General features: G+C 45.2%; 1 protein-coding gene and 1 long non-coding RNA gene across 3 annotated transcripts; both read right to left on the bottom strand.

Moving 5' to 3' along the window:
• Positions 1-12258: 12258 nt before the first annotated feature.
• LOC112457273 lies at positions 12259-13350 on the bottom strand. The gene is made up of 2 exons (XM_025020206.1): positions 13218-13350; positions 12259-12635 (listed from the first exon to the last, which is right to left on the bottom strand). Exons 1-2 carry the CDS (start codon positions 13348-13350, stop codon positions 12259-12261), a joined length of 510 nt encoding a protein of 169 aa, XP_024875974.1.
• Positions 13351-16503: 3153 nt separating this feature from the next.
• Positions 16504-22532, bottom strand: LOC112457274. Of its 2 annotated transcripts, none has more exons than XR_003041083.1 (3): positions 22460-22532; positions 17285-17434; positions 16504-17047 (listed from the first exon to the last, which is right to left on the bottom strand). It is a non-coding gene; the product is annotated as an uncharacterized LOC112457274 (long non-coding RNA). The 2 variants fall into 2 exon arrangements; XR_003041084.1 differs by having other exon boundaries at positions 22456-22525.
• Positions 22533-23434: the final 902 nt, after the last annotated feature.

Here is a 23434-nt window from a genome sequence, read left to right as displayed (position 1 = left end):
CTTCCGAGATCCACTGTTGCCTTTATTTTCCCAAGCGTGTGGATCTGGTGTCCGGTTACGCTGATTAGTGCTAATTTTTCTTCTCGCACCATTGTTTTTTCTTTTAGATTGCCTACTTCGATTAGCGTCAGGGTCGCGTCTAAGTCTAATAGTAGATCCATTTTTCCTCTCTCCGTCTCGTGGATGGGCAGAGTTATCATGTCCAACGGGCCTACCTTATGTTTCCTTGTTATCTGTGTCACTCGATACTCCACGGCGGCGCGTGCCTTATTCTTCCTGGGCCGCTCCTTCTCTTCGCTGCTACTGTTGGAGGACGTTTCGTCGCTCGTTTCTCGCGACTTATTCTTTCTCACCGTGCTTACGGGCGCCTGTTTCGTGGCGTCTCTTTTTGGTTGGCGCGGTCGCTCTGTTTTCGGTCGCCCGTTCAATGACCAGCACTCGTCCCGCTTATGCCCTACCTTCTTGCAGTAGGTGCATTCTATTGTATTTATGCCGCCGGGCTTGTCCGCTCTCGGTAGCGAGAATTTGTTTGCTTGCCGGCTCGTACGGCAATCTCGCCCGTAATGGCCGGTCTTTCCACACTTGTGGCATCGCACGGTCGCGTTTCCCGCATTTCGTGCGTTTTCCGGATTAAATCTGTTTCGGTTTACCGGTTGTCCGTTCTGCGGGGAGGGGCCTCTAACCTTCTCCTCGGCACTGGCGCCGGTTATCGCCTCTTGTAGGCTTTGGTACCGTTGCGCTCGGACCAGCATCTTAATATCCTCGTGCAACCCTATTTGGAAATTGTGCAACGCTTGCATTTTGATACTGTCTAGGATCGCTTTTTGCTGCTCTTGTGAGTGTCCTTGGCCTTCTTCCATGGCCTCGTATAATTCGCGTGCTAATTTTTCCACGTGTCTCCCGAATTCCTGCGCGCTTTCTCCCGGTTTCTGTCTTAAGGAGTTGAAGTCTAATTGCAGGTGGGTCATGCCGCGCTTGCCCAGATATTCTGACTCTAGTTCGCGCTTTAATTGCTCGAAATCGTGAATGTCGCGTGTTAAAATCCGTCATTGCTTTGCCCTTGAATTTCGTAATATCGCTTCTAAAAGCATGGCTTTGTCTGCGGGCTGAATGTTCTTCATCGCGTACGTGCTCGCGTTTATGAGTTAATTGGATCCGTAACTTCGGAATAAGGATTGGCTCTGAGGAGCGGGGCGTGTCGGGCTTGGTCGGGAAGCGGGTTTGGCTGACGTGCCGGGCCTGGGCGAGGTGAACCGATCGGCGTTCTCGCGCCGGTCCCGGGGATCCGAGCTCGGTCCCGTGCTTTGGCCTCCCGCGGATCTTCCTTGCTGCGAGGCTTCCGTGGCGGCGCGAGCCGTCGTGGTCGTCCTCTTCGGCCGCCATTCAACGCTCAGCTCAGAACTGGCACGGACTAGGGGAATCCGACTGTCTAATTAAAACAAAGCATTGCGATGGCCCTCGCGGGTGTTGACGCAATATGATTTCTGCCCAGTGCTCTGAATGTCAACGTGAAGAAATTCAAGCAAGCGCGGGTAAACGGCGGGAGTAACTATGACTCTCTTAACAGTAGCCAAATGCCTCGTCATCTAATTAGTGACGCGCATGAATGGATTAACGAGATTCCCACTGTCCCTATCTACTATCTAGCGAAACCACTGCCAAGGAAACGGGCTTGGAAAAATTAGCGGGGAAAGAAGACCCTGTTGAGCTTGACTCTAGTCTGGCACTGTAAGGAGACATGAGAGGTGTAGCATAAGTGGGAGATGGCAACATCGCCGGTGAAATACCACTACTTTCATCGTTTCCTTACTTACTCGGTTAGGCGGAGCGCGTGCCCCGAGGGCTTCGTGCCCCGGCGGTCACGGTGTTCTAGAGCCAAGCGTGTCAGAGTGGCGTGAGGCCTCGCGGCCGATCGCCGTTAATACTCCCGCGTGATCCGATTCGAGGACACTGCCAGGCGGGGAGTTTGACTGGGGCGGTACATCTGTCAAAGAATAACGCATGAATTCGCGGTCGCGTTCTCGGGATTCTCCGTTTATTTCGGGAATCATGGTTCGGGCTTCCTTCAGGCTGAGGAACCCGATGTTGTGTTCCGGTTGATTTCGGACGTCGCTATGCGTTCGCCCGTATGTGACGTCTAACGGTCCCTGGCTGCGTACGCGGCGATCTCACGCGTCGGAGCGATCGTAAGTGGCGGATTCTGCCCGACCTACGCGGTCTTGTATGTTGCGGATCGCGCGAAGGACTTCGACTGAGCGGTCGAATTTTGCGGCTTCTGCGCGGTTCATACGATCTTGCATGTCGCGCATCATATTTAAGATGTTGTTGAGCACGGAATCTTGTGCTCCCGACTCTACTCGCGTCGGCTCAGGGGCTCGACTTGGTTGTTTTCGGACGGTTGCCTGTTCGTCGCGGGCTTGAGCCGCTCTATCTCTGCGTTAATCTGCGCAGGTGATATATCCTTACGCGGCGCAATGACCGCGGCAGCTCGTTGCTGGCTCATCTTGCTGGCCCGGGGGGTGTAATCCTCTTCGGTCGGATCGAATATTCCGCTATCGTATGAAGTCAGGGAGAATTCTCTTCTTCCGGTGTTCTCGCTTTGTGTATCGGCCGAGGTGTCCGATCGTGCGTCACCTTCGGTCGGGGGCAGTCTGTGTGCGTCACTGTTGTGATCGTCACTGTGTTTGTCACCGTTTTGGTTAGCTATATTATCTCGCGGATGCCGGGATGCCGAGACAAGTCGTCCGACATCTATCGGCGCTCACGCTTATATCTCCTGTAATCGCGAAGTTTTCTTTTGGCGCTCGCGGTTATAGTTTCTGTAATCGCGAAGTTTGTCTTTTGGCGCTCGCGGTTGTGTCTCCTGTAATCGCGAAGTGTATTTTGGCGCTTGCGGATGTATCTCCTCTACTCGCGGAGTTTGTTTCGGCGCTCGCGGTCAGTTTCCCTATTTCTCGCACAGTTTATTATAAGTTGAAACGGACTTACATTAATGACGCGGAGCGCATGGTGTCTTCTTTCCGCTGAGTCGTCGTCCACTGCTACGCTGTCCCGCTGGGCCGCTTCGCTGCCTCGCTGCTCCGTGCCACGCTGCTTTGCAGCTTTGCTACTCGGTACCGCGCTGCCTCGTTGTGCGGTAGGTCGGGGCCGCCGTCTCCGGTGTCGCTGATATGTGACGCTCGGCGGCTGCTACCGTTGATTCACTCCGGGAAGCGTGTTTATCGTTTCGTTCCTGTTTTTTAAGCGAACCTTTGACAGGATGTCCTTTCGGCCGGTTAGCAGATCCCACCGCTGTCACCAATTTTGTCGTGCCGCGCCTTGAATGGGAGCTTAGGGCCGGCACCGGATCCGCAGAAAGGCGAAAGAAACACTCTCTGACCAGATTGGTTACAACAGTAGCGTTTAATAAACGGCTGATTACACGGCTGACGGTTCTGATTACACTCGATTCACTTCTTACACAACCATGACTTGCGGGTTAAAGATACGATAAACAGAATAACGCGCTACGTGCTCTCGGTGGTAACTGCTCGCCGCTTATCGGAAGTGCGGGCCTTTTAACGAGCGGTGTCGTTTCTTCGTTGCTGACTCGGCTGTCAGCGCTTTTGCTTCTGGGCTCAAGTCAGTTGCCCGGCGACCTGGTGAAGCCCGGAATGCCACTTAAGATATTTTTGGCAATAGCCGGAACTCTTGCGCTGATCGCCCAGTGTTGCAATGAGGCTGACTCGGCTTCCGCATTAGAACATAGCGCTAGTATAGCTGCCCTGCTATCCAAGCAGATATTTATCTTCCTTCCCCTTATGTTGTTGATTAGAAGGTGTTCCGTGCACTTCAGGATAGCCAGCATCTCAGCCGTAAAGACTGTTGAGTGGCTTCCCACAGGAATACTCTCCCTATGGTCATCCTTTGGCCCGTAAAATTCCGTTCCAAAGCGGTCGTTGATGCCCGACCCATCAGTGAACCATAGATCCACGTTGGGATCCCTGGCTCTTTTCGGGTCCGTCCATTCTTTTCTAGTTGGTATTTGTATCTTGAAAGGTTTTACCAACTGGTATCTCCTTAAGGTTCTGTCCTGTTTTAGAGGACAGAAAGGTGTTCTGGATGAGGCTGAGTCTTGTGTGTCCCAGACCTGTGTTCCTCCATTCTCCCTGACATTTCAGTCTGTATGCTATGTTCCTGGCTGCATTTACCACGGCAAAGTCCAGTAGAGGCACATAGAGTGCAATTTTTAGCGCTTCCGTGGGTGTGGTTTTCATAGCCCCTACTGCAGCCCTTAGGTAACTACCTTGTAAGTTTTGCAGAAGGTTCTTTGCCTCCACTTTCCTCGTCCTGGGCCATCAAATCACAGACGCATAGAGCAATCTTGGCAACAGCACCGCCCTGTATATCCATAAGGCTATACTAGCTCTAATGCCCTAAGACTTGCCCATGGCTCTTCTACACATCCACATGCACGAATTTCTTCCTGCTTTCTGCGAGGTGTACCTTCCAACTGAGTTTGGTATCTATAAACAGGCCCAAATACTTGACTGATGTTGTGAACGGGATTGCCTTTCTCCAGAGTTTAAAGGCTCGATTGGTTCTGGTTTATATTTCCTGGTGAAGATCATTATACTGGTATTTGATGGGTTAACCATCAGACGTTTGGCCTCACACTACTTTTGGACAATTTTTAAGGCATCGGTCATTCGATCCCTTAAGATGTTTAGAAAGGATCCTGTGATCACTGTAGCTATATCATCCGCATAGTCATAGGTCAGGAAGCCTTTTCACTGTAGTTCCATTAGAAGGTCGTTGACGACAAGGCACCACAGCAGGGAGGATAAAACCCCTCCCTGCGGGCATCTTTTGCCTGGTTTGACACTAATAATAGTGTCGTTGTGCATGACCGTTAGGTTCCTCTCCGCCAGCATATCCTCCATCCAATCCATTAGCGATTCCAGAACTCCATGTCTGATTAATGCTTCTTTGATAGCTAACGTCGAGGTGCTATGAAAAGCCCCTTCGATGTCCAAAAAGGTCCCAATAGCATATTCTTTCGCTTCTAGTTGTGTCTCTATTTTGCCCGTCAAGTGGTGTAGGGCGGTCTCCGTGGACCTGTCTTCTTTGTAAGCATACTGAGCATTGGCTAGAGGGTGATACATTAATGGTCTGTTCTTGAGGAACCTATCAACCAAACTTTCCAAGGTGTTTAATAGGAAAGATTCAATAGGTAAGCTGTAGTCCTTAGCCCTGATGTGTCCATTCCTGCCGGGCTTGGGTATAAAAACCACCTTGGTGACTCTCCATGTCTGGGGGACATGTCTTAGGGCAATGCTTGCCCTAAAGATTTTGGTCAATGGGCCTAACATTGCTCCCAGTCACTCCTGGAGAAGTATGGGGTGTATGCCGTCCGGTTCTGGTGCCTTATAAGGCTCGAAAGAGCAAACTGCCCACTCCACTGCTTGTGGGTAAACCACCTTTGCTGCCAACGCGCATGCTCTGGGCTTGTAAATAGCCCTAAGCTATTGTTGGTTTTTCATGGCTGAGGAAGACTTCTGAAATCCCGGAAAGTGAACCTCCATAAAATGGTTCAGAGTCTCCTCAATTGTTTCGGTAAATTCCCCACTAGGGAGCTTAAGACAGCTCCACAGTGTGTTGTTTTCTTTGCAGAGGATTTTGCACAGTCTGGATGCTTCTGGAACACTCTCAATTCCCGCGCAAAAGCTCCTCCAGTTCATCTTTTTCGCGTTAACTATCGTTTTTTTTGTAAATCCGCTGAAAATTCCTGTACTTTTCCCAGGCTCCTGGCGTGTTTACGTTTTTGGCTCTATTGAAGAGCCTTCTTACCTCAGCCCTGAGTCCCAATAGCTCCTTGTTCCACCACAAGACTTTGACCGAAACATTTCTCGGTTCCAAAGAGCAATTCATTTCAAAGGATTCCCTGATGGCATCACTCATAAAGTTCGATGCAACTTCCACAAGTCCTCCTTTGTGTAAAATCTGGTCGGTGCGTTTTTAGCCGACTAGTTACGTCAGATCTGAAGCTCTCCCAGTTTGCTTTTCTGGGGTTTCTCTCCCATTTTTCTTCTTTTTGTGAAGGTCGAAACAGATCTGTCCTGATCGGACCCTGAAGGTTCATTTGAGACTCTCCATCCCGCCACCTGATCCATCACACCTCTTGTGCATAGTGTGATATCTATTACTTTTTGTCTTCTAGAGTCCAGGAAGATAGGTTCCGTTCCTCTATTTAGGATTTGTAAGTCAGTGTTCATAATGAAGTTGGGCTTTCCCCTCTTGAGTTTATGTCGGGGCTTCCCCACACCAGGTAGTGTGAGTTAGCGTCGCACCCCAAAAGTAGCCCTATGGGAAGAAAAACCCAGACAAAAAACCGGGGGACCCGGCTGCCCTGCTTAGGGGTCTGGCTAGCTTCGGCTAACCAGACTCCAACAGCCGGTAGGGGAAGGCGACCCTGACTGCAAACGCCCGGTCGGCCAAGACAGAAAAAAAAGCGGGGTTTTTGTCTCACCCTACCGACCTAGAAGAAGGACCGACCTCGAGAAAAAACCACGGGTTTGGGTGGGTTTTTAGATTCCTTGTCCATTGCACGCCGGTGCTCCGGCAGGGCGAAAGATCCGAGGTTCACCTATAGCCGCCCGGGCCGCTCAGACGTATTCCGAGTTCGGGGCTAAGCGGCCAGGGAGAGAAAACCCGTCGGGACGTATTCCGGGGTTGGGGCCGGCGGGTCTTGCCGCCGGACGTAAGGGTCGGCGGCGCATATGGTAACCGACTATGGTTGCATATGGTCGGCAACTGCAACCACTGGGGCTTCCTCCTGCGCCTTGTCCTCTTGCGGGTGGCGGGGGCCGGGGATTGAGCTTGCTCGGCCCAGTTCCTTGGCTCGCGGAAGAGATATGGTGGGAGGTTCCCCCAACCCAAAGTCGGTCGATGGGTAGGCGGTGCCCGGTGTCGAACGGACTTGCCTGCTCGGCGGCGGGCGGCTGGCTGCCTCGGCGGGCAAGGCGATGGAAGGGTTGCAGCTTCCTTTGCCCCAACCGTCCGAGGGGCCCTCTCCGCGTGGCGGTGTCCGCTGCGGTGCCCGAGTTGTCGGAGGCCCGGGACCCCCGAAACTCCATGGGAAGAGGCTTGCCTCGCCCATGGGTCAGTAAGGGGCCTGGAGTCCAGTGCCATGACAATTCGAGGGCCCGTGACATAGCCAGTCCCCCAAGGAAACTCGGGGCCCGGCCAGTCCTACGGGGCTGGTCGGTAAGGCCATGTCCATGGCTGGCGGAGCCGCAGCGAGTTGGGGTTTAAAAACTGATAATCAGCACGAAAATTACGAAGAACGTTGCAAAGAAAACGATGGCTATTAGTACAACGAATCCTCAAAAAGAGATGAGTGTAAATACGGACGGTGAGGACATAAAAAAAAGAAGGATGTGTCTTTCTCACTCCGACATTGAGGCAATGACAGATGAGAAGTTTGAGAAGAGGAAGGAGAAAAACCAGAATATTTTTGAAAGTATCTGTGCGAAGGCCTCGCTGATAAAGGATAGACCCAAGGAAGAGTTATTTGAGCATCCCGGCCCTATAAGAAAAAAGGTTAGGGAGCTTGAAGATGAGGAGTTATTAACTAGAGGAAAGTCATTTCTTTATGACCATCTCGCGGCCCCGTACAACGACGGGGAGCGGGACAAAGAGGCTGAGACTTACGCCTATGTCGTAGTGGAAGTGTTACAGGAGATGTATAAAAGACTATGTGGCTTGGATGACGATCTAGATGGAGCCCTCCGACGAAAGGAAGAATTAGAAAAGGAGGTAACCGAACTACGGTCTAAGGTAAAGGTTTTGGAGGATAAGTTGGTTACGGAAGAGAAGATTCGCTCTTCTGAACCAACTCCAATGGAAGTGGTTGTTCTGCCCAAGGATGCGGAGTCTAGGGAGAGATCTGTACATATAGAGGAATTACCAGGGAGAAAAGAAACGAATTTGGAGGCTCGCTTTACCTATATGAAACGGAAGTACTACTAAAGGAGGTGCTTTCATTAAAGAAAGCTAAGAAAATGATCCCGGTGACCGTGAGAGACAAACAAGGGACAGAGGTGTTTGACGGATGGGCAAAGGGGAGGTAAGATTACCCCTCCTTCTTTAGGGAGTGTTAAGAAAAATACCGGAAGAAGGGAAGAAATACGAGTCACCCGGCCCACCAAGCGCGTAGAAATGCGCGTTGGGGGGCTGGATAACTCCGCGACGTCTGCGGACGTAGCGAGGGCGCTGGCTCGTGCCGGTGGGTGCGGAGTCAACGAGATCCGCGTAGGAACAGTGCGGAAGTCACCGCGAGGCTTGAGCTCCGTTTGGACTCAGTGCTTGGTTGAGGCCGCAAATGCAGCGGTGAGGAGCGGCGGGGTCCTGGTTGAGTAGTGTAGGGCTCATGCCGAGGTGTTGCCACCCCGCCCCTTAAGGTGTTTCAAATGTCTACAAGTCGGACATGTCTGGCTGACATGCACCTCCCCTGTGGACCGTTCCGATATGTGTTATCGGTGCAAGGAAAGAGGCCACAGGGCCGGTCTTTGCTCTGCGGTTTCCCCGAGGTGTCCGCTGTGCGCAAACTTGGGGATGCCAGCTGAGCATCGGCTGGGGAAGGGGGTGTGCTAGCGCCAAGAAAGTGGAAGGACGAGGGCCGCCACAAGATCCGGGATGAAGTTTCCGGGCGGCGGTTTTTCCTCCCCCCACGCGGACATACTCCGCGGGAGAAGTGGACGGGCGACGGGGGGACGGGCCCTGAGCCTTAGGGCCCGTCCCCCCGTCGCCCGTCGGGCCAACCTCGGTCGGCGTGGGCTGTCCGGAAAGGGGGGGGCTCGGGCGGATTCCCCATGGGGTCTGCGCCACAAGCGCTCTCCCCGAGCCGCGGAGGGTTGGGGCTAGGGCTCGGGGGTGGCGAGAAACGCTTCTGAGTCCTGGCCCCATCTGCCTTCTAAGCGAAGGCGCGAGGGAAGAAGCCTATTACTTCGGTGATGGTCACTCCTTCCCTTACTCGCCCGGGGGCGGGCGTGTAGTCGGGGATCGCCGCAATCCGCCCGTGCGAAAGCAACCCCGGAGGAAAGTAACGGGTAAGAGTGATGTCACCTACCCGCCACAAGTTAGTTAAACCCGACAGGGCACATGGCGTGGGAAGCCTCACAGACGGATCTTAGATGTTTTTCCGGGGCCTCCCCTACACAGCGCCGTGAGGGGCACCCAAAGAGGTTTTAGTTAATTAAAGTCCAACATAACCGCCCGCCCCGCCCCAGAAGCGGGGGTATCCGTGTGGATTTCTTTTCGTAAAAAAAGCCCTCAACCCTCCCTCCCCAATAAGAGCAGCGAAGTTGGTGCTCGCAGCACCCCTACTTTTGCTGCCCCTTGCGACCACCCGTAACCGACGTTTTGTTTCCCGGAAAAAATCTCCCGGAAATCAGTTTCCAGAAAAAATCTCTCCGGAAAAAATCTCCCTATCAAAAAATCTCCCCCGGAAAAAATCTCCCCCGGAAAAAATCTCCCCCGGAAAATATCTCTCCCGGAAAAAATTTCCGTGCCCAGCAAAAACCGAGGTGCCACATGGGTTTACAACTTTCCACGTGTGAAAAGCCCACGCACGTACTTCGCAAGGCACACTATGTGTATAGTTTAATGATAGTGGAGCCCCCCGTAGGGGGGCGGAACCTACTGCCTCCACGCATAGTTCACGCAATAGTTCACGCATACACTTTCCACGCGAACCGAGGTTCACGCACACACCCCCCCCCCGTGCTTTCGGGGGAGGTGCGGTAGTCCCGAAATAGTTCACGCATACACTTTCCACGCGAACCGTTCTCAAATCTTTCTCATTATCCGTGAAAAATTTCGACTGCAGCAAAGCATCGTACGCGTAAGTGACATCGCAGAAAGGAACGAATGCCACTGCGAATAACATTCGCAAATTACGAGCTACGCGGCTGCTCTCGCGGTACAATGGCGCAAGGTCGTGATCTTGTATACTACGCCAAAGTGCTTGACCGAAATGGAATAAACACTCTTTGATTTCACACTCGGGAAATTCTAGTAGTAGTCTAAACACAGTACAATCAGTTGACGGTTCCGAATAATAACATATACAAGCATCAAATAAAGTCGCACAGTTTAGTGTAACGGCTTTTAAAAATGCCATTTTAATTTGAAATACAGTAGTACTGGAATTTTAAATGGGGAGATTTTTTCCGGGGGAGATTTCTTCCGGGGGAGATTTTTTCCGGGGGAGATTTTTTCCGGGGAAGATTTCTTCCGGGGGAGACTTTTTCCGGGGGAGATTTTTTCCGGGGAGATATTCCCGGGAACTTATTTCCGGGGAGGATTTTTCCGGGGAGATTTCTTCCTAGAACCCGACCACCCAATCCGCGGCTTGGAGTTCCTCGTCGTTCTGCCTATCAAGTAGCTCTATCGCTTCTTTGACAGGCATGGGGTCCTCCACATGCACTACAACTCGATGTTGCCTAGGCAGTTTATCGAGTCGCAGCGCACGCAGCCGAACTTCGTCTAAATCTATTACCGAAGTTAGGCTCAAACTACCCTTCGGTTTCTGTATTGGTGCAGTTAAAGATAACTGCACCGTCCCTATCTGAGGTGCCCTTGAAGGTGGGAGCTTTAGTGCCCTTCGCAATGCCAAAGATACTACCCCTCACCTTTTCCTTCAAGAGAGCAGCTTCTTTGTCGTCCAGCCTACGTTCAGGATACTCCATAGGTACCATGGCCACCCTAACTCGGCCGAATGTTGTGTGGGCAAAAGTCCTCTGATCTACAGCAATCTTAGGCTTCTTGCCCAGCTGTGCAGTGCTGGAAGAACTGGCTGTGCTCTGTTCCGATTTGAGCCGCTTGCACGACCCAGCGGATGCTCGCTCCCCTGTCAAAAGCAGAGTTTCTGGAGCAGGCTTTTCAGCGCCGCTCCTCCTTTCCATCTGTTTCTGTTTTTTGTAACGACGGCGCGCCGCTCCACTAAACTTCCTATTCCCGTTATTACCAGCTTGTGATTGGGCCTTATCCGGCTCCTTCCCCAAACTGCCCGGTTTTTTTTGTAACGCGGGGGAAATTTCCATTTACTGGGATCCCAGACCCGTAAAGAGCCTGGTTTGCCCAGTAGCCCCCAAAGGGTAAGACCCCCTCGCCTCCGCGGCTCCGGAGAGAAGACGAGGGGAGTGTGGGATTCCACGTGCGCCCACCGCCCAAAGACGGCAAACGCGCGCAGCCTACCCACTAAAAACCCCCGCGAGTGGCCCGTTCTGGCGTTGTGGCGGATGCCTCAGAAACGAACTTAATCATGATTTCCGAGGCACCCGCCGCCCTGCGCTAGTTGCGCACCTTCCCTTTCCCGAAGGTTATGACCGGGGGGGTTTCCTGGTTGGAAATGATCTAACTGTGGCGGGGAGTGGCCACCAGTGGCTAGCCAGGGGCTGTTACCGGCTAAACTCGCCCAGCGTCGGATGGGCGAGCAGTTTCGGACCCCGAAGGCAAGACTTCGTGATCTTGTCGTCCGGAGCTCTCCCTTTCGGCTCCGAATTCCTCTCCCCCGAAGGGGAGAGGGAGTAGGGAGGGCGTTACTTTAAGGAGAAGGACGCGTTCTCTTCTCCTCGCCCCCTTATTTTCGATGCTATCCCACATCTCCCAACTGTTGGAGTGCAGAATCGGGGGGTCTCCGTCTACGACCGTGAGGAGGCAGTCCCCGCGGCCGCGCGAAAACTCCCCCGCCTCCATTGTCAGCCTGATCCGGCGCGGGTCGTTCCCCGCGGCGGATTTTTTCCGCTTCCTCCTTGGCGGCCATGACGGCGCCACAAAACTCCGCCATGGCTCGCCATTTTTCCTCTGCCTCGACCATCGCTGCCACTAGGGCCGGGAGGGACAGATCTTGCCCTATGTTTGTGCGGAGAACTCGGCGCTCTTCTGCCCACGCTGGACAGTGTGCCAGCATGCTGCGCCGAGTCCATATCTTCTCCGCAATGTGATGCCTTCCTTACCAATGCGACACAGGTACTCACCGAAGCAGCCGTGTTCGGTGAACACCTGTGTCATGTGAAACGTTAGTCCGCGTCCCCGCCTGTTTGTCCATGCCTCCAGGCATGACCGAACGGCTTCGACGACCCTCCTGTCCGAAAACGCAGGGTTCTCGAGATAGTCTTGCCATTTGGCGAGGAGGGCCATCGCAGCTTCTTGGCGTATCGCCGCTTTGACTCTGGCCGCGATTATCACGCCCCCCGCCTGGACCTCCCGTGTTTGTCAGAAAACATTGGCGAATTTATCGACCAGAAGCTCGATGGGCGGAATCCCGGCCAGAGTCGAAGCTGCCGCGTGGGAGATGGTGCGATACCCTCTTACCGCCCTAATGGCCACCTGCCTCTGCACCTTGCGCATGGGTGCTCTTAGGCGCTCGGTAGCCATCATTTTCGGGGCCCAGATCGGTGCCCCGTATAGGGCGATCAAATGCACTACTCCCACGTAGAGTCGGCAAGCCCTGTTGCCTACCCCTTTGAGATTGGACATAAGGCGACAGAGGATGTTTGCCACCGCCTTAGCCCTGGGGGCAACGCTGACTATGTGCTCGCCGAAACTCCATGTACAGTCCAGCCAGAGACCAAGTAGTTTGATCTTGGTCCCTATGGGGACGCGGACGCCATCTACCGAAAGGGCTATTCCCTCGGGTGGCTTCCCCCTCAGGCGGTAGAAGAAGGCCGCCTGATTTTTTTGTGGAGCCACCTTTAACCCAAAGCTCTTTATGGCGCGCACCACGCAGACCCCCTATGTTGGCCAGTAACCTGGCCTACTCCCAGGTTTCCCCCTCAACTCCCAAGAAAGTGTCATCGGCGTATCCGGTGACCCAGGAGGGGAAGGGCAAGCCGTAGTACGGAGTCGTACCAGAGGAGCCACAATAACGGGCCTAATATTGAGCCTTGTGGTACTCCCCGGGTAATGAGTCTCACCTTCCACACACCAACTTTGTCCATATAGGCCACTCTCCTGTCCCTAAATTAGCTAAAAATGACCCGTATTAGAAAGGAAGGGACATTGTGATACTTGAGTGCCCTTCCTATTACGGGCCAAAGCAGGGTGTTAAAAGCATTAGTAATGTCAAAAGATGTACCAAGCAACACTCCGCCTTTTTCCCCGGAGTTTCCTGACGACTCGTTAGAGCTCCTTTTGAGTCACCCCCAGCTCCTCCTCGTTCTATTTGTCTGCACCGTTTTCTTCGGTGCGGAACTCTTGCTCCCAACCCACTTCCTCCGGTGGGAAGAGAGTCTGCACCACCTTGTCGAGGAACTGGGGATCGAGTGACTTTGTCGTAGGGGGCGCCCAAGGCCTAAGCTTATTCATAACCAGCCTATATGGGAGACCCCATGGATCCTCTTCTAACTACTGTGTTCAGTTGCCATTAAGACGGTCGGGTGACATAAAGATTCGCGAATGCAGGGACATCACGGACGTTCGCCTTGTTCTTGCGGCGGAGGAGACGACCGACAATATACATTTGACAAATATCTGAGGTGTTTGACCTTTTACATGTTGCGACGGTTGCGCATTCTCAGTCCTTTTTAGTGTGACTTGATGCGTTAAAATTTAGGAAACGATTAAATTGGAATTATGCGGTTTGTTCTGAAGAAGGCCAAGTAAGGCTCGAAACGTCGACGTTGTTTTTATATTGCGAACACATTCGTTGTTAAATTGGTTTTAATAAATATACACCTATTAATAGCACGTAATGTGGCCGTTTCTAATATTTAAATAATGAAAAATCTCTGTACAATTAGAGCTCGCAGGATAATGACAATCAAAACGCGAGCAAAACTCGAGTTTAATCAGAAATAAAAAACGAGCACAAGTACATCTAGAGCGAATATAAATAGTCCCATTATTTTTGTATAGACTATTTATTAAATTAAATTTTTATATATTTAAGAGAGAGTTTTTTTTAGATGTTATAAATAAAAATAAGAGAAATAGGATCGTAACGATATACAATCAATTAGAATCAAAAGCCATGCGATCCAAGCTTAGGTCTTTGACAGCCTTATATTAGTTACTGTATACATATATGTCTATATATATACATATAATTTTTCCAACAAAATTTATTGCGAAAATTATTTGGTACGACGCCCTACACGGAATGAGGGAGGTTCCAGGTTCGAACCCTGGCTGAGGTAATATTTTTCGCAATAAATTTTCTTTACAGTTTTTAGATAATTAAATCAAGTCGATTTAATTCCGGGGAGGGAAGGGTTTTTAATTCTAACAATTACTGTGTTTTAAGTCCGACAAATAATCGGCGCGCAGTTTGTTGGAAAAATTATATGTATATATATAGACATATATGTATGCAGTAACTAATATAAGGCTGTCAAAAACCTAAGCTTGGATCGCATGGCTTTTGATTCTAATTGATTATAAATAAAAGTTTATTATTTAATGTAATAGTAATAAAATATGATCATAAATATAACCGATTTTATTATTTATTTTTGTACATATTAATTCGTTTCAACTCTATTAACTATAGGTATTATATAATGCTTATCATTATTGTTAAGTTTCTATAGATTTTAGTTTTCGTGTTTAAATAAGCGCGCGTTTCTAGTGATTATATCCAATAAGATTCGTTTGGGCGCAGCGGCGCTCACAATCACACGCGCACGTCTCGTAGTAGTATTTTTCGGTTGGTATTCTTTTTAGCGCGCGCCAAAAACTCCCGCCTATCACTCTCGTCTTTTGGTAGCGTTCGTGAGAAGACATGCGAGCGTGACAATGTAATACTGATTCCAATTATATTAGATTAAAGTTGTGTTCTTTATTATTCAGCTAATTCCAATTTCTCGACACCTGCGCACATCCAAGATAATATCCAACAATTATAAGGAATTACAATACATTTTCGTAAAATATCTGTGGCGTAACATGCTACAATAACATTCGTTAAATGCTGTACATGAATAACTAGAAGATGATACATCTCCCTTTCTACATATTGTATCTTTAATGGGTCGATAGGACTGCCCTATAATAACGTACTTTTTTATATTATTAATGCCAACCGTAGTTGAAATACGCAATATATATTTAATGCTTATAAAACCGCCATTATTTAATTTAACAACGCTATTATTACGCTTATACATTCTAAAATAATTGCATGTATGATAAAGAATATTTTTGTAAATAAATCGTTGAAAACTGTAGATATTATCACGCTCAATGTTTTGATTCATCAGTCTCTGAATTGCAGTGATTTGGATTAAATCCAAATGGATTTTTTTCCCCGCTCCGAAAATACGTAAATACCCTTCATCTGATACACTTTTATTACTGCTTAATTTTATTTTTCCGACCAAACAATTGTACAAATGTTTACCTTCTACACTACAATTTTTTTTTTTTTTTGAAAATAATACAATTCTTAATTTGTTGCAATCGTAGGTAGGAGTTGCATACTTGTAGTATTACAAATTGAGAGTTATAAATCATATTTCGAAGCACACGATTGTAACTTTCAAATGGAAAAGCGGACCATGCCCAAATAGCGCCAAACAATTTCACACTTTTTGGTATATGAAGTAGTAAATGCACATTAAACTTCATATGTTGTTTTCCGTACAACGTTTCCACTTCAAACACAAACTTTCTTAATGCTTTTTCGGCATCTTCAAAATCTTTTTTGGTTATTTCATCTGATAAAAATTTATGCATATTAAAAACAAGCAATGAAATGTTTAAAGTACCTATTAGGCAGTAATCCTTGTAAGCACGGTAACGAGTAATACAGTAGTAAATTTTTCCACTCTGATGCTTTATATAATTTCATATTTTCAAGCGCGCGTGGTGTCCGAGTTAATTCACAAGGAGGACAAATATTTAGCAGTCGATCATTGAAAATCGATTTTTTCGAACCTATATACCATGTGCACTGGTTATATTTAGGATCAAACCACATAAAGAAAAAATATTTTACAACTCCAAGTAATACTGCATGCATGTATTCAGGAGGAAATGAAACTACAATATTAAAGGTTGTCAATAACATTAATAATGAGACTCCTTTAACTCCATTAATAGAAATATTTTTTACAACAGCCTGCTCAGCATCTCTATGATGTTGTTCCCTCGTTCTTGCAATGCCTTCATTTCCACAGTAAACACGTGCATAACCATTTCCCACTTTAACGTGCTGCCCTAGATGCAAACAAAGTGAGCATTCAAATTTTCCATTAAATTGAGCTATATTCTGTAAAGAACATCTGGCTATAGAATCCACTGGAGAAAGGATTGCATGCACTTTAATATTTACAGCTTCATTCAAGTTAGGTGGCAAACAGTCAATTCCGTGTTTATGTAAATCTCGTAACTCATCAACAAATGGTTTTAAAAAAATATCTACAACAGGTTTTATAGATCCACACCATAAACCAGCAAGTAGAATATTATCTTTACGAACCCGGTAAGAAAGTTCATTAATCGTTATTAGAATGGGGCACATTGATACTTTTGATGATTTAAAAGTATTAACACCATCAGTGTTCCATTGTAAGGTTATATCGAAATCAGATATAACTTGATTTTCAACCATCGAGCGATACACTTTCCTACTTGTAACATCTGATAATAAATTATTATCATTACAAGTTCTTTGTAATTTATGGAAGACACTATTCGACAGTAACTGTCGTAACTGTTCCTTAATTGGAATGTATACGAAAAAATTTCCATTCCGTTTAAGAACTGATTCTGTATTACGACAATGACAATTTGGACAATTTATACTTTGTCTTCCTTTAAAATATCTAATAAAGAAATACATCCTGTACAATAATAACATGTAACAAGTTGTGCGATGTCGAGAAACTTTTTTAAAAATAAATACTTTGAAGAAAGATAGTGGTTCGGGAAAGTGTCAATTAATTAAATCTATGAGATCTTCCAATGCAGTCCCACTTGCTCCATGCCGAATTATGTAACTCATTAAGAGTAGATCGCTTTCTTCCTTTGTTAGAGGGCAATTTGGATATATTGGTCTTCTAGCCTGACAACATAATAAAATACAAGACATTATTATATAATTCAATTTGTGACATATTGCCTATTCAGGGTTTACATTTGAAATTTGAAAATAGGTAAATATTTCATAATTTTCTTTTTATTATGCTGTTTTTCGTCATATTGACATCATTTTTATTAGGCTGTTTTCACTTGCAGTCGAGTGGTTTTTTCATTTTAACATATTATGGACAGCACACTGTATAACAACTAGATTACGAACCTTATCTTCTATCGCAGGTTCTGGATCATTATTATTATGATTAGGTTATTCAATAGGTTCTGGCACGTTAACATTTTCAATAATGGCTTCATCATTGACATCTTCATCAACATCATAATCATCGTTAGTACCACTATCATTTGAGGAAGTCTGTATACATATAAAATTTTATATGATAATACATATAGATACATAATAACATTAAAACATATATATGTGCATGTCGACATTGCCCAGGCAATAACGGACATTGCTCGAGCAATATATATATATATATACATATATATATACTTATTATATAAGTATATATATATATATACTTATTATATAACTTAATTGAATATAGTATTCATGGTTTTATTTGTACGATCAAACACTATAAAATAATACACCAAAATATAAACTAGCTATATAATTGCCATCAAAGTTAAAGATTAATTATTTAAATCTTTGCGTTTAGTTATATATTTATATACATACGAAAGATTAATGCTCTAAATATTTATTTAAGCCTCTATTATTTAGAAACTTTTATAATAAATACTTATATATTTTGTAAATATATTATAACCGCAATCATATATTTGTTATAATAATTATAATCACGAAAAGAAACAAAAACTTTTGCGTAATATAAAAATATTTGTTTAGGGCGGAAGAGCTGTTAAGAATAAGAGATAGGACAGGAAGCCAAGGATCAATTATAGAATACGTAAGGAAAAAAGGAAGGGAGGAAGAAAAAGAAATAGCAGAAAAAGCCGAAAAAGAAAGACTAGCAAATTTTAGTAAAGAAAAAAGAGTGATAAGATCGCCGCCAAACAAGATAAAAAGAGAGGAAAGGAAAGAAGAAGGCATGGAGGCGGAAAAAATGCTGAAAGAGATTTTAGCGAAAATGGATGAACAAGAGAGAGAAAGAAAGAAGGATAAAGAAGAGATAATGAAAGAGATACACGACCTGAGGGAGAATTATAAAATGAGAGAAATGCTTTGGGAAGAGCAAAAAGTGAGTTTAGAAAATAGAATAAAACAGTTAGAGAAGAAAGTAGAAAAAATGGAGAATAACGGAGATAAAAAGTTGGAGAGCAGTGAACTAATGAAAAAAATGAAGGAGATGGAAAGAAACTCTGAATTAGCCGAAAGGAGAAGAAGGAAAAGTAATATAATTATAAAAGGAATGAAAGTAGAAAATGGAGGTGACAGAAAAGAGAAGATGGAGAAATTCCTTGAAGAAAAAATTACCGAAAAAAAAGGTGGAAGTGGACGAAGTGCAGGTAATTGGCCGGGGAGAATACAAAATGACGCTAGTCAGATTTAGATGGAAGGATAAAAAAGAAATAATGGCAAAGAGGAAGGAGATAGGAAAAGCAAGCAAGAAAGATATTTATGGATGACGATCTGACGGCAACAGAGTGGCGGATAAAAAAGCATCTATGGAGTGTAGTAAAAGCAGAGAGAGAAAAGGGGAAGAAAGCAATGGTAGGATATCAAAGAATATGAATTAACAATTGCGAAAGGAAATGGAATGAAAGCACCGAAATGCTAGAAAGCAGAGATATTTTTCCGACAGAGTAGAAAAGAGAGAGGACAGGGAGAAGGAGATAGGGAGAGTGAGAGAGGAGAGAGAAGAGGAAAATAAGGCGGAAAAAGGAAGAGGATTAAGGATATGCTTTTGGATCGTGGCGGGACTAATTAATAAATGTGATAAAACATGGGATTATTTGGAGAATTTTGACGTAATAGGACTAGTAGAAACATGGACGGAGGAAGATAAATAGAGGAAGGTTAAAAATAAATTGTCCAGCTTTATTTGGAATTGTGTACCAGTGAAAAGGGAACACAGGAAAGGAAAGGCAAAAGGAGAGATAATAACAGCAGTCAACAAGAATTTGAAACTTATAGAGGTTAGGGAGATTAGCGACGAAGTGGTAGAAAGCAGACTAGAGTATAATGGAAACAAATGGAGAATAAACACGTTGTACAGTCAAAAAATGGAAGATACGATGGAAACACTAAGGGAAAAAGTACAAGAAAAGAATGAAGAATGGTTGCTTAGTAGAAGGTAATTTCAACGCGAGGACGGGAAGCAAAGAAGTACCGATAAATAAGGAGGAAGAAAAAGAAAAGAGGAGCAAGACCAGAAAGTCAGTAGATAAAGTTGTAAATAGAGAGGGACGTATATTAATAGATAAAATAGAAGAAAAAGGATGGGCAATATTATGATAAATGGGAGTTTCGGAAGGGAAGGGGGATGGACTTATATAGGAGACTTGGGATCATCGGTTATAGACTATGTCGTAGGGAATGACAGAGCAGGAGAAGAAATAAATATGGTGGAAGAAGGAATCGGATCATGTTCCGCTGGAGGTGGAGTTGACAGGACCACGGGTGATGGAGACAGGAAGAAGGAAGAAAGAAATGGAATTAGAGAGAAGCGACTGGACAGAAGAAGGGAAGAGAGAATATCATGAGAAATGTGAAGGATGGTCAAGTACACAAATAGATACAGAAGATATCTGGAAGAAGATGAAAGAAAAAGTAAAGAGCGCTATCACGAAGCAGATGAAAAGAATAATACCATGGAGATTAGGAAAAAAAGAATGGTATAATAAAGAATGGAAGGAAAGGAAAAGAAGATTGAGGCGACTGATGAGGGATTGGAAGAAAGGAAGGATCGGAAAAGAAGAGTATGTGAGGGAAAGAAAGGAGCACAAGGAATGATGTAAGGAGCAGAAGGGGAGGCACGAAAGAGAGGAAGAAGAAAAGATAAGGAACATTAAAAACGAAGCGGAAGCTTGGAAGTATATAAATAAATACAGGAAAAAGAAAACTGAGGGGATAAACAAGGAGATACAAATGGACGAGTGGAGAGACAACTTCATAGAATGGAAATGTTAGGAGGGACAAAGGAAAGAGTGGTGCTAGACATAGAAGACGAGGGGAAGAAGATGGTACGAGAGTGGAGGTAACAAAGGGAGTCGGAGAAATATCGAGGGAAAAGGTGATTGAAGTAATAAGAAAACTGAAGATGGGAAAGGCAACAGGAGAGGACGGGATTGAGAACGAGGCGTGAAGATTTATGCAAAAGGATGTAGGTGAAGAATTTCTGAAGTTAATCAACAGAATCTGAAAAGGAGAGGGCATACCGGGAGATTGGAATAAAGATATGATTAGTCCAATACATAAAAGAGGAAAAAGAGACGACCCAAAAAATTACCGAGGAGTTACTTTAATGAATACGGAGTACAAAATATATGCAAGTATCTTAAATGCGAGGTTGGAAAAAGAGGTGGAGTCTAAGTTAAGGGAAGGGCAATTCGGGTTTAGAAGAAACAGAAGAACGATGGATGCAGTATACACGGTAAATTATGTAGCAAATAAGGAGCTGAGTAAGAAAGGTGGAAAGATTTTTGCATTCTTTGTGGACCTTAAGGCAGCTTTCGATAAAGCGGATAGAAGAAAATTGAATAAAATAATGAGGATGATAGGAATTGAAGATAACTTGAGACGAAGAATAATGGAGACATACAAAGAAACGAAAAACGTAGTGAAGATAAGAGATAAGAATACAGAGGAATTTTGGACAGAAAAGGGACTAAGACAAGGATGCCCGTTGAGCTCGAATTTATTCAATTTATACATCATGGATTTAGAGGAAAGAATGGAAAAAGGGCAAGCAAGAGGCCTTGTGATAGAGAAAGAAAAATTCTGGACAATTTCATACGCAGATGATGTAGTGTTAATGGCGACGAGAAGCGGAATTGAAGGAAATGATGAGGAGGTTCAAGAGGTATTTGGAAGGGAAGGGTTCGAGTTTGAGTCCAGAAAAATAAAAAATAATGGTGTTCGAGAAAGCGAGGGAAAGAAGGAAGAAAAGGGAATGGCAGTGGAGAGAGGAAGAAATAGAGGAGATCAAAGAAATAAAGTATCTGGAATATATACTACAGAAAAATGAGGGAGCGGAGAATCATATAAAAGATAGGATAAAGAAGGCTACAATAGCGATGAAGAAGACATGGAGCATAGGAGAGAGAATATTTAAAGAAGATTTTAGAAGCAGATTAGATGTAATAAAAAGAAAGTTTGAATTAAATAGATTTTAGAATTGAGTAGAAGAACCCCGAATTATATAATATCAGAAGAAGCCAGAATAAAGGAGATAAAAATGAGAGCAATAAGGAGAGCTGTGAGGTATGAAAAGAAGGCGAGACAGTCAGAGAAGAAAATAGTTCAAGCATGTATAAAGGATCTAGAAAAAAGCAGACTAAGGAAAAAAGAAAGTAATTGGGAGAAAAAAAGAAGAGAACTGATAGAGAGGGCAGGAATGGAAAAGGAGCAGCAGAGGAGAGAAATGGAAGCAGAGGACCGAGAGGCGGTGGAGAATCTCGTAAAGAGAAGGAAAAGGATGAAAAGGAAGAGAGACAGATAAAGATAAACGAGTCAAGATACAATAGTAACTATAAAGAGATTTTAACAGAGGAGTTACCAAAGTATTTACTAGGAAAAAAGAAGAAAAAGGATATAATGTTGAAAGCCAGATACACATGCGGGAGTGAGGAGAAAGGCAGCAAACATTGAAAAGAGGAAGAGGATAGAAAATGCAGAATATGCCAAAAAGAAGAGGAGAACATAGAACATATACTAAAAAAATGTAAAGCGACAAAAAGCAAGATACAGTTAAAAGAATTTTTAGGGGAGGAAGGAAAAGGACTAGAAGTAATGAAATGGATAGAAAAGGTTAGAAAAAAAGCGGAGAAAAGGGAGGAAATGGAGGAAGAAGAGTAGGAAGAGAAATTTAAGGACAGTTAGAAGGTTGAATTAGTTTTGGAGTTAGTTAGGATGATCTAAGTAATATATAATGTATATGTATGTAAATGAGAAATGTTTGTAAACTATGTTATGCGTTTGTAAATTTATGTAAAGGTTGACGGAAGTCATCCTAAGCCGCAAGGCAAGGATTAAATAAAATTATTATTAATAACTAAGTAAGGCTCTGTAATGTAAAAGAAAGACCTTAAACGGGCAATAAGAGCACAAGCGTGTCGTTAAAACGCTAAACTTTATTATCAACAGTCACAAATACCGAAGTCAATTAACGAACGAACGTTTCGACCCTTCTTTGGGGTCCTCCTCAGCGTATATCATACATATAAAAATTATCGTCGCAAACATACATACAGATTCTACCGCCGTAAACAACAAATCATCGCTGGTCAGTTAGATGTGCACTCCGACGCGTTCTAGAAAATCGTCGCATAGAAGTTTCCTGGTTGGAGCGCCAGGAAACTTTCAAACGGATGTACTGTCTTTGTCATTGTGACGCAACGCCTGTGGACAAATTCGGAGTGCCGTCCTCTCTCAATATTCATACAGGAACACAATAGATAACAAATAGATAACAAAATGGTATCAAACAGGTAACTCACAGGTTTGACATACTGGACGATAGTCAAGTCGCAACGCCACGTCAATCAATTGCAGGAATCGGTGTGTCTCAGAGGACGCTCACACAGAGAATGGCACGCTTGTCTTATACAAGATATTGACGGTATAAAGAAGCGGGGGGAAAGGTCACGCATAATATAAAACAAGTCCGCGTAACAACAATAATTCTAAACTTTAACAAGTCCCTCGATAGCACTAATATATATCTCTGGTATATCTTCAGTATCCGTCTGCAAATTTAAACCTTCTCTTTGCCTTTTTATGTAAATCATTTCTGATATTAAGCGTTTACTAAGGGACGGTTCTCGGTCTAATATTTCCACGTCTTTCCAGTTAAAGTCATGGTTATACTGCAATCTGTGGTCTGTTAAGACCGAATGGCCCGCACCACTCCTTCTGATATGCGAGTTATGTTCTTTAACTCTCGTTAAAAGTTGTCTCCCTGTTTGACCGACATAGGAAGCCTCACAATCATTACAATTAATTTTATATACGACATTCCTATGCGATAATCCAGGGAGAGTATCCTTGTGACCTCTGATAAGTCTGTTCAATTTATTGAGACTGAAATACGAGAGCTTTATATTAAGACCCTTGGTTAAATTTTTATATTTCTCAGACAACCCAGGAACATATGGTATCGTGAAATATGGAACTTTATCAATGCTCTCATCGTTCGTAACGTGTCTATCATTAAGTAAAAATCTC

The sequence above is a fragment of the Temnothorax curvispinosus genome, unplaced genomic scaffold (assembly GCF_003070985.1).
Source record: "Temnothorax curvispinosus isolate PA1 unplaced genomic scaffold, ASM307098v1 QBEX01007708.1, whole genome shotgun sequence".
In the NCBI taxonomy this organism is placed as follows: Eukaryota; Metazoa; Arthropoda; class Insecta; order Hymenoptera; family Formicidae; genus Temnothorax; species Temnothorax curvispinosus.
Note: the sequence above shows the minus strand (reverse complement) of the source record. Positions and strands in the feature narration are given on the sequence as shown.

Excerpts from the sequence above, each read along its gene's own strand:
- LOC112457273 (XM_025020206.1), bottom strand. The coding sequence starts at position 13,350 with ATGAATAAGCTTAGGCCTTGGGCGCCCCCTACGACAAAGTCACTCGAT. Across the intron at positions 12,636-13,217 it reads GTTCCGCACCGAAGAAAACG|GGACCAAGATCAAACTACTT; the intron begins GTGCAGACAAAT and ends GCGTCCCCATAG.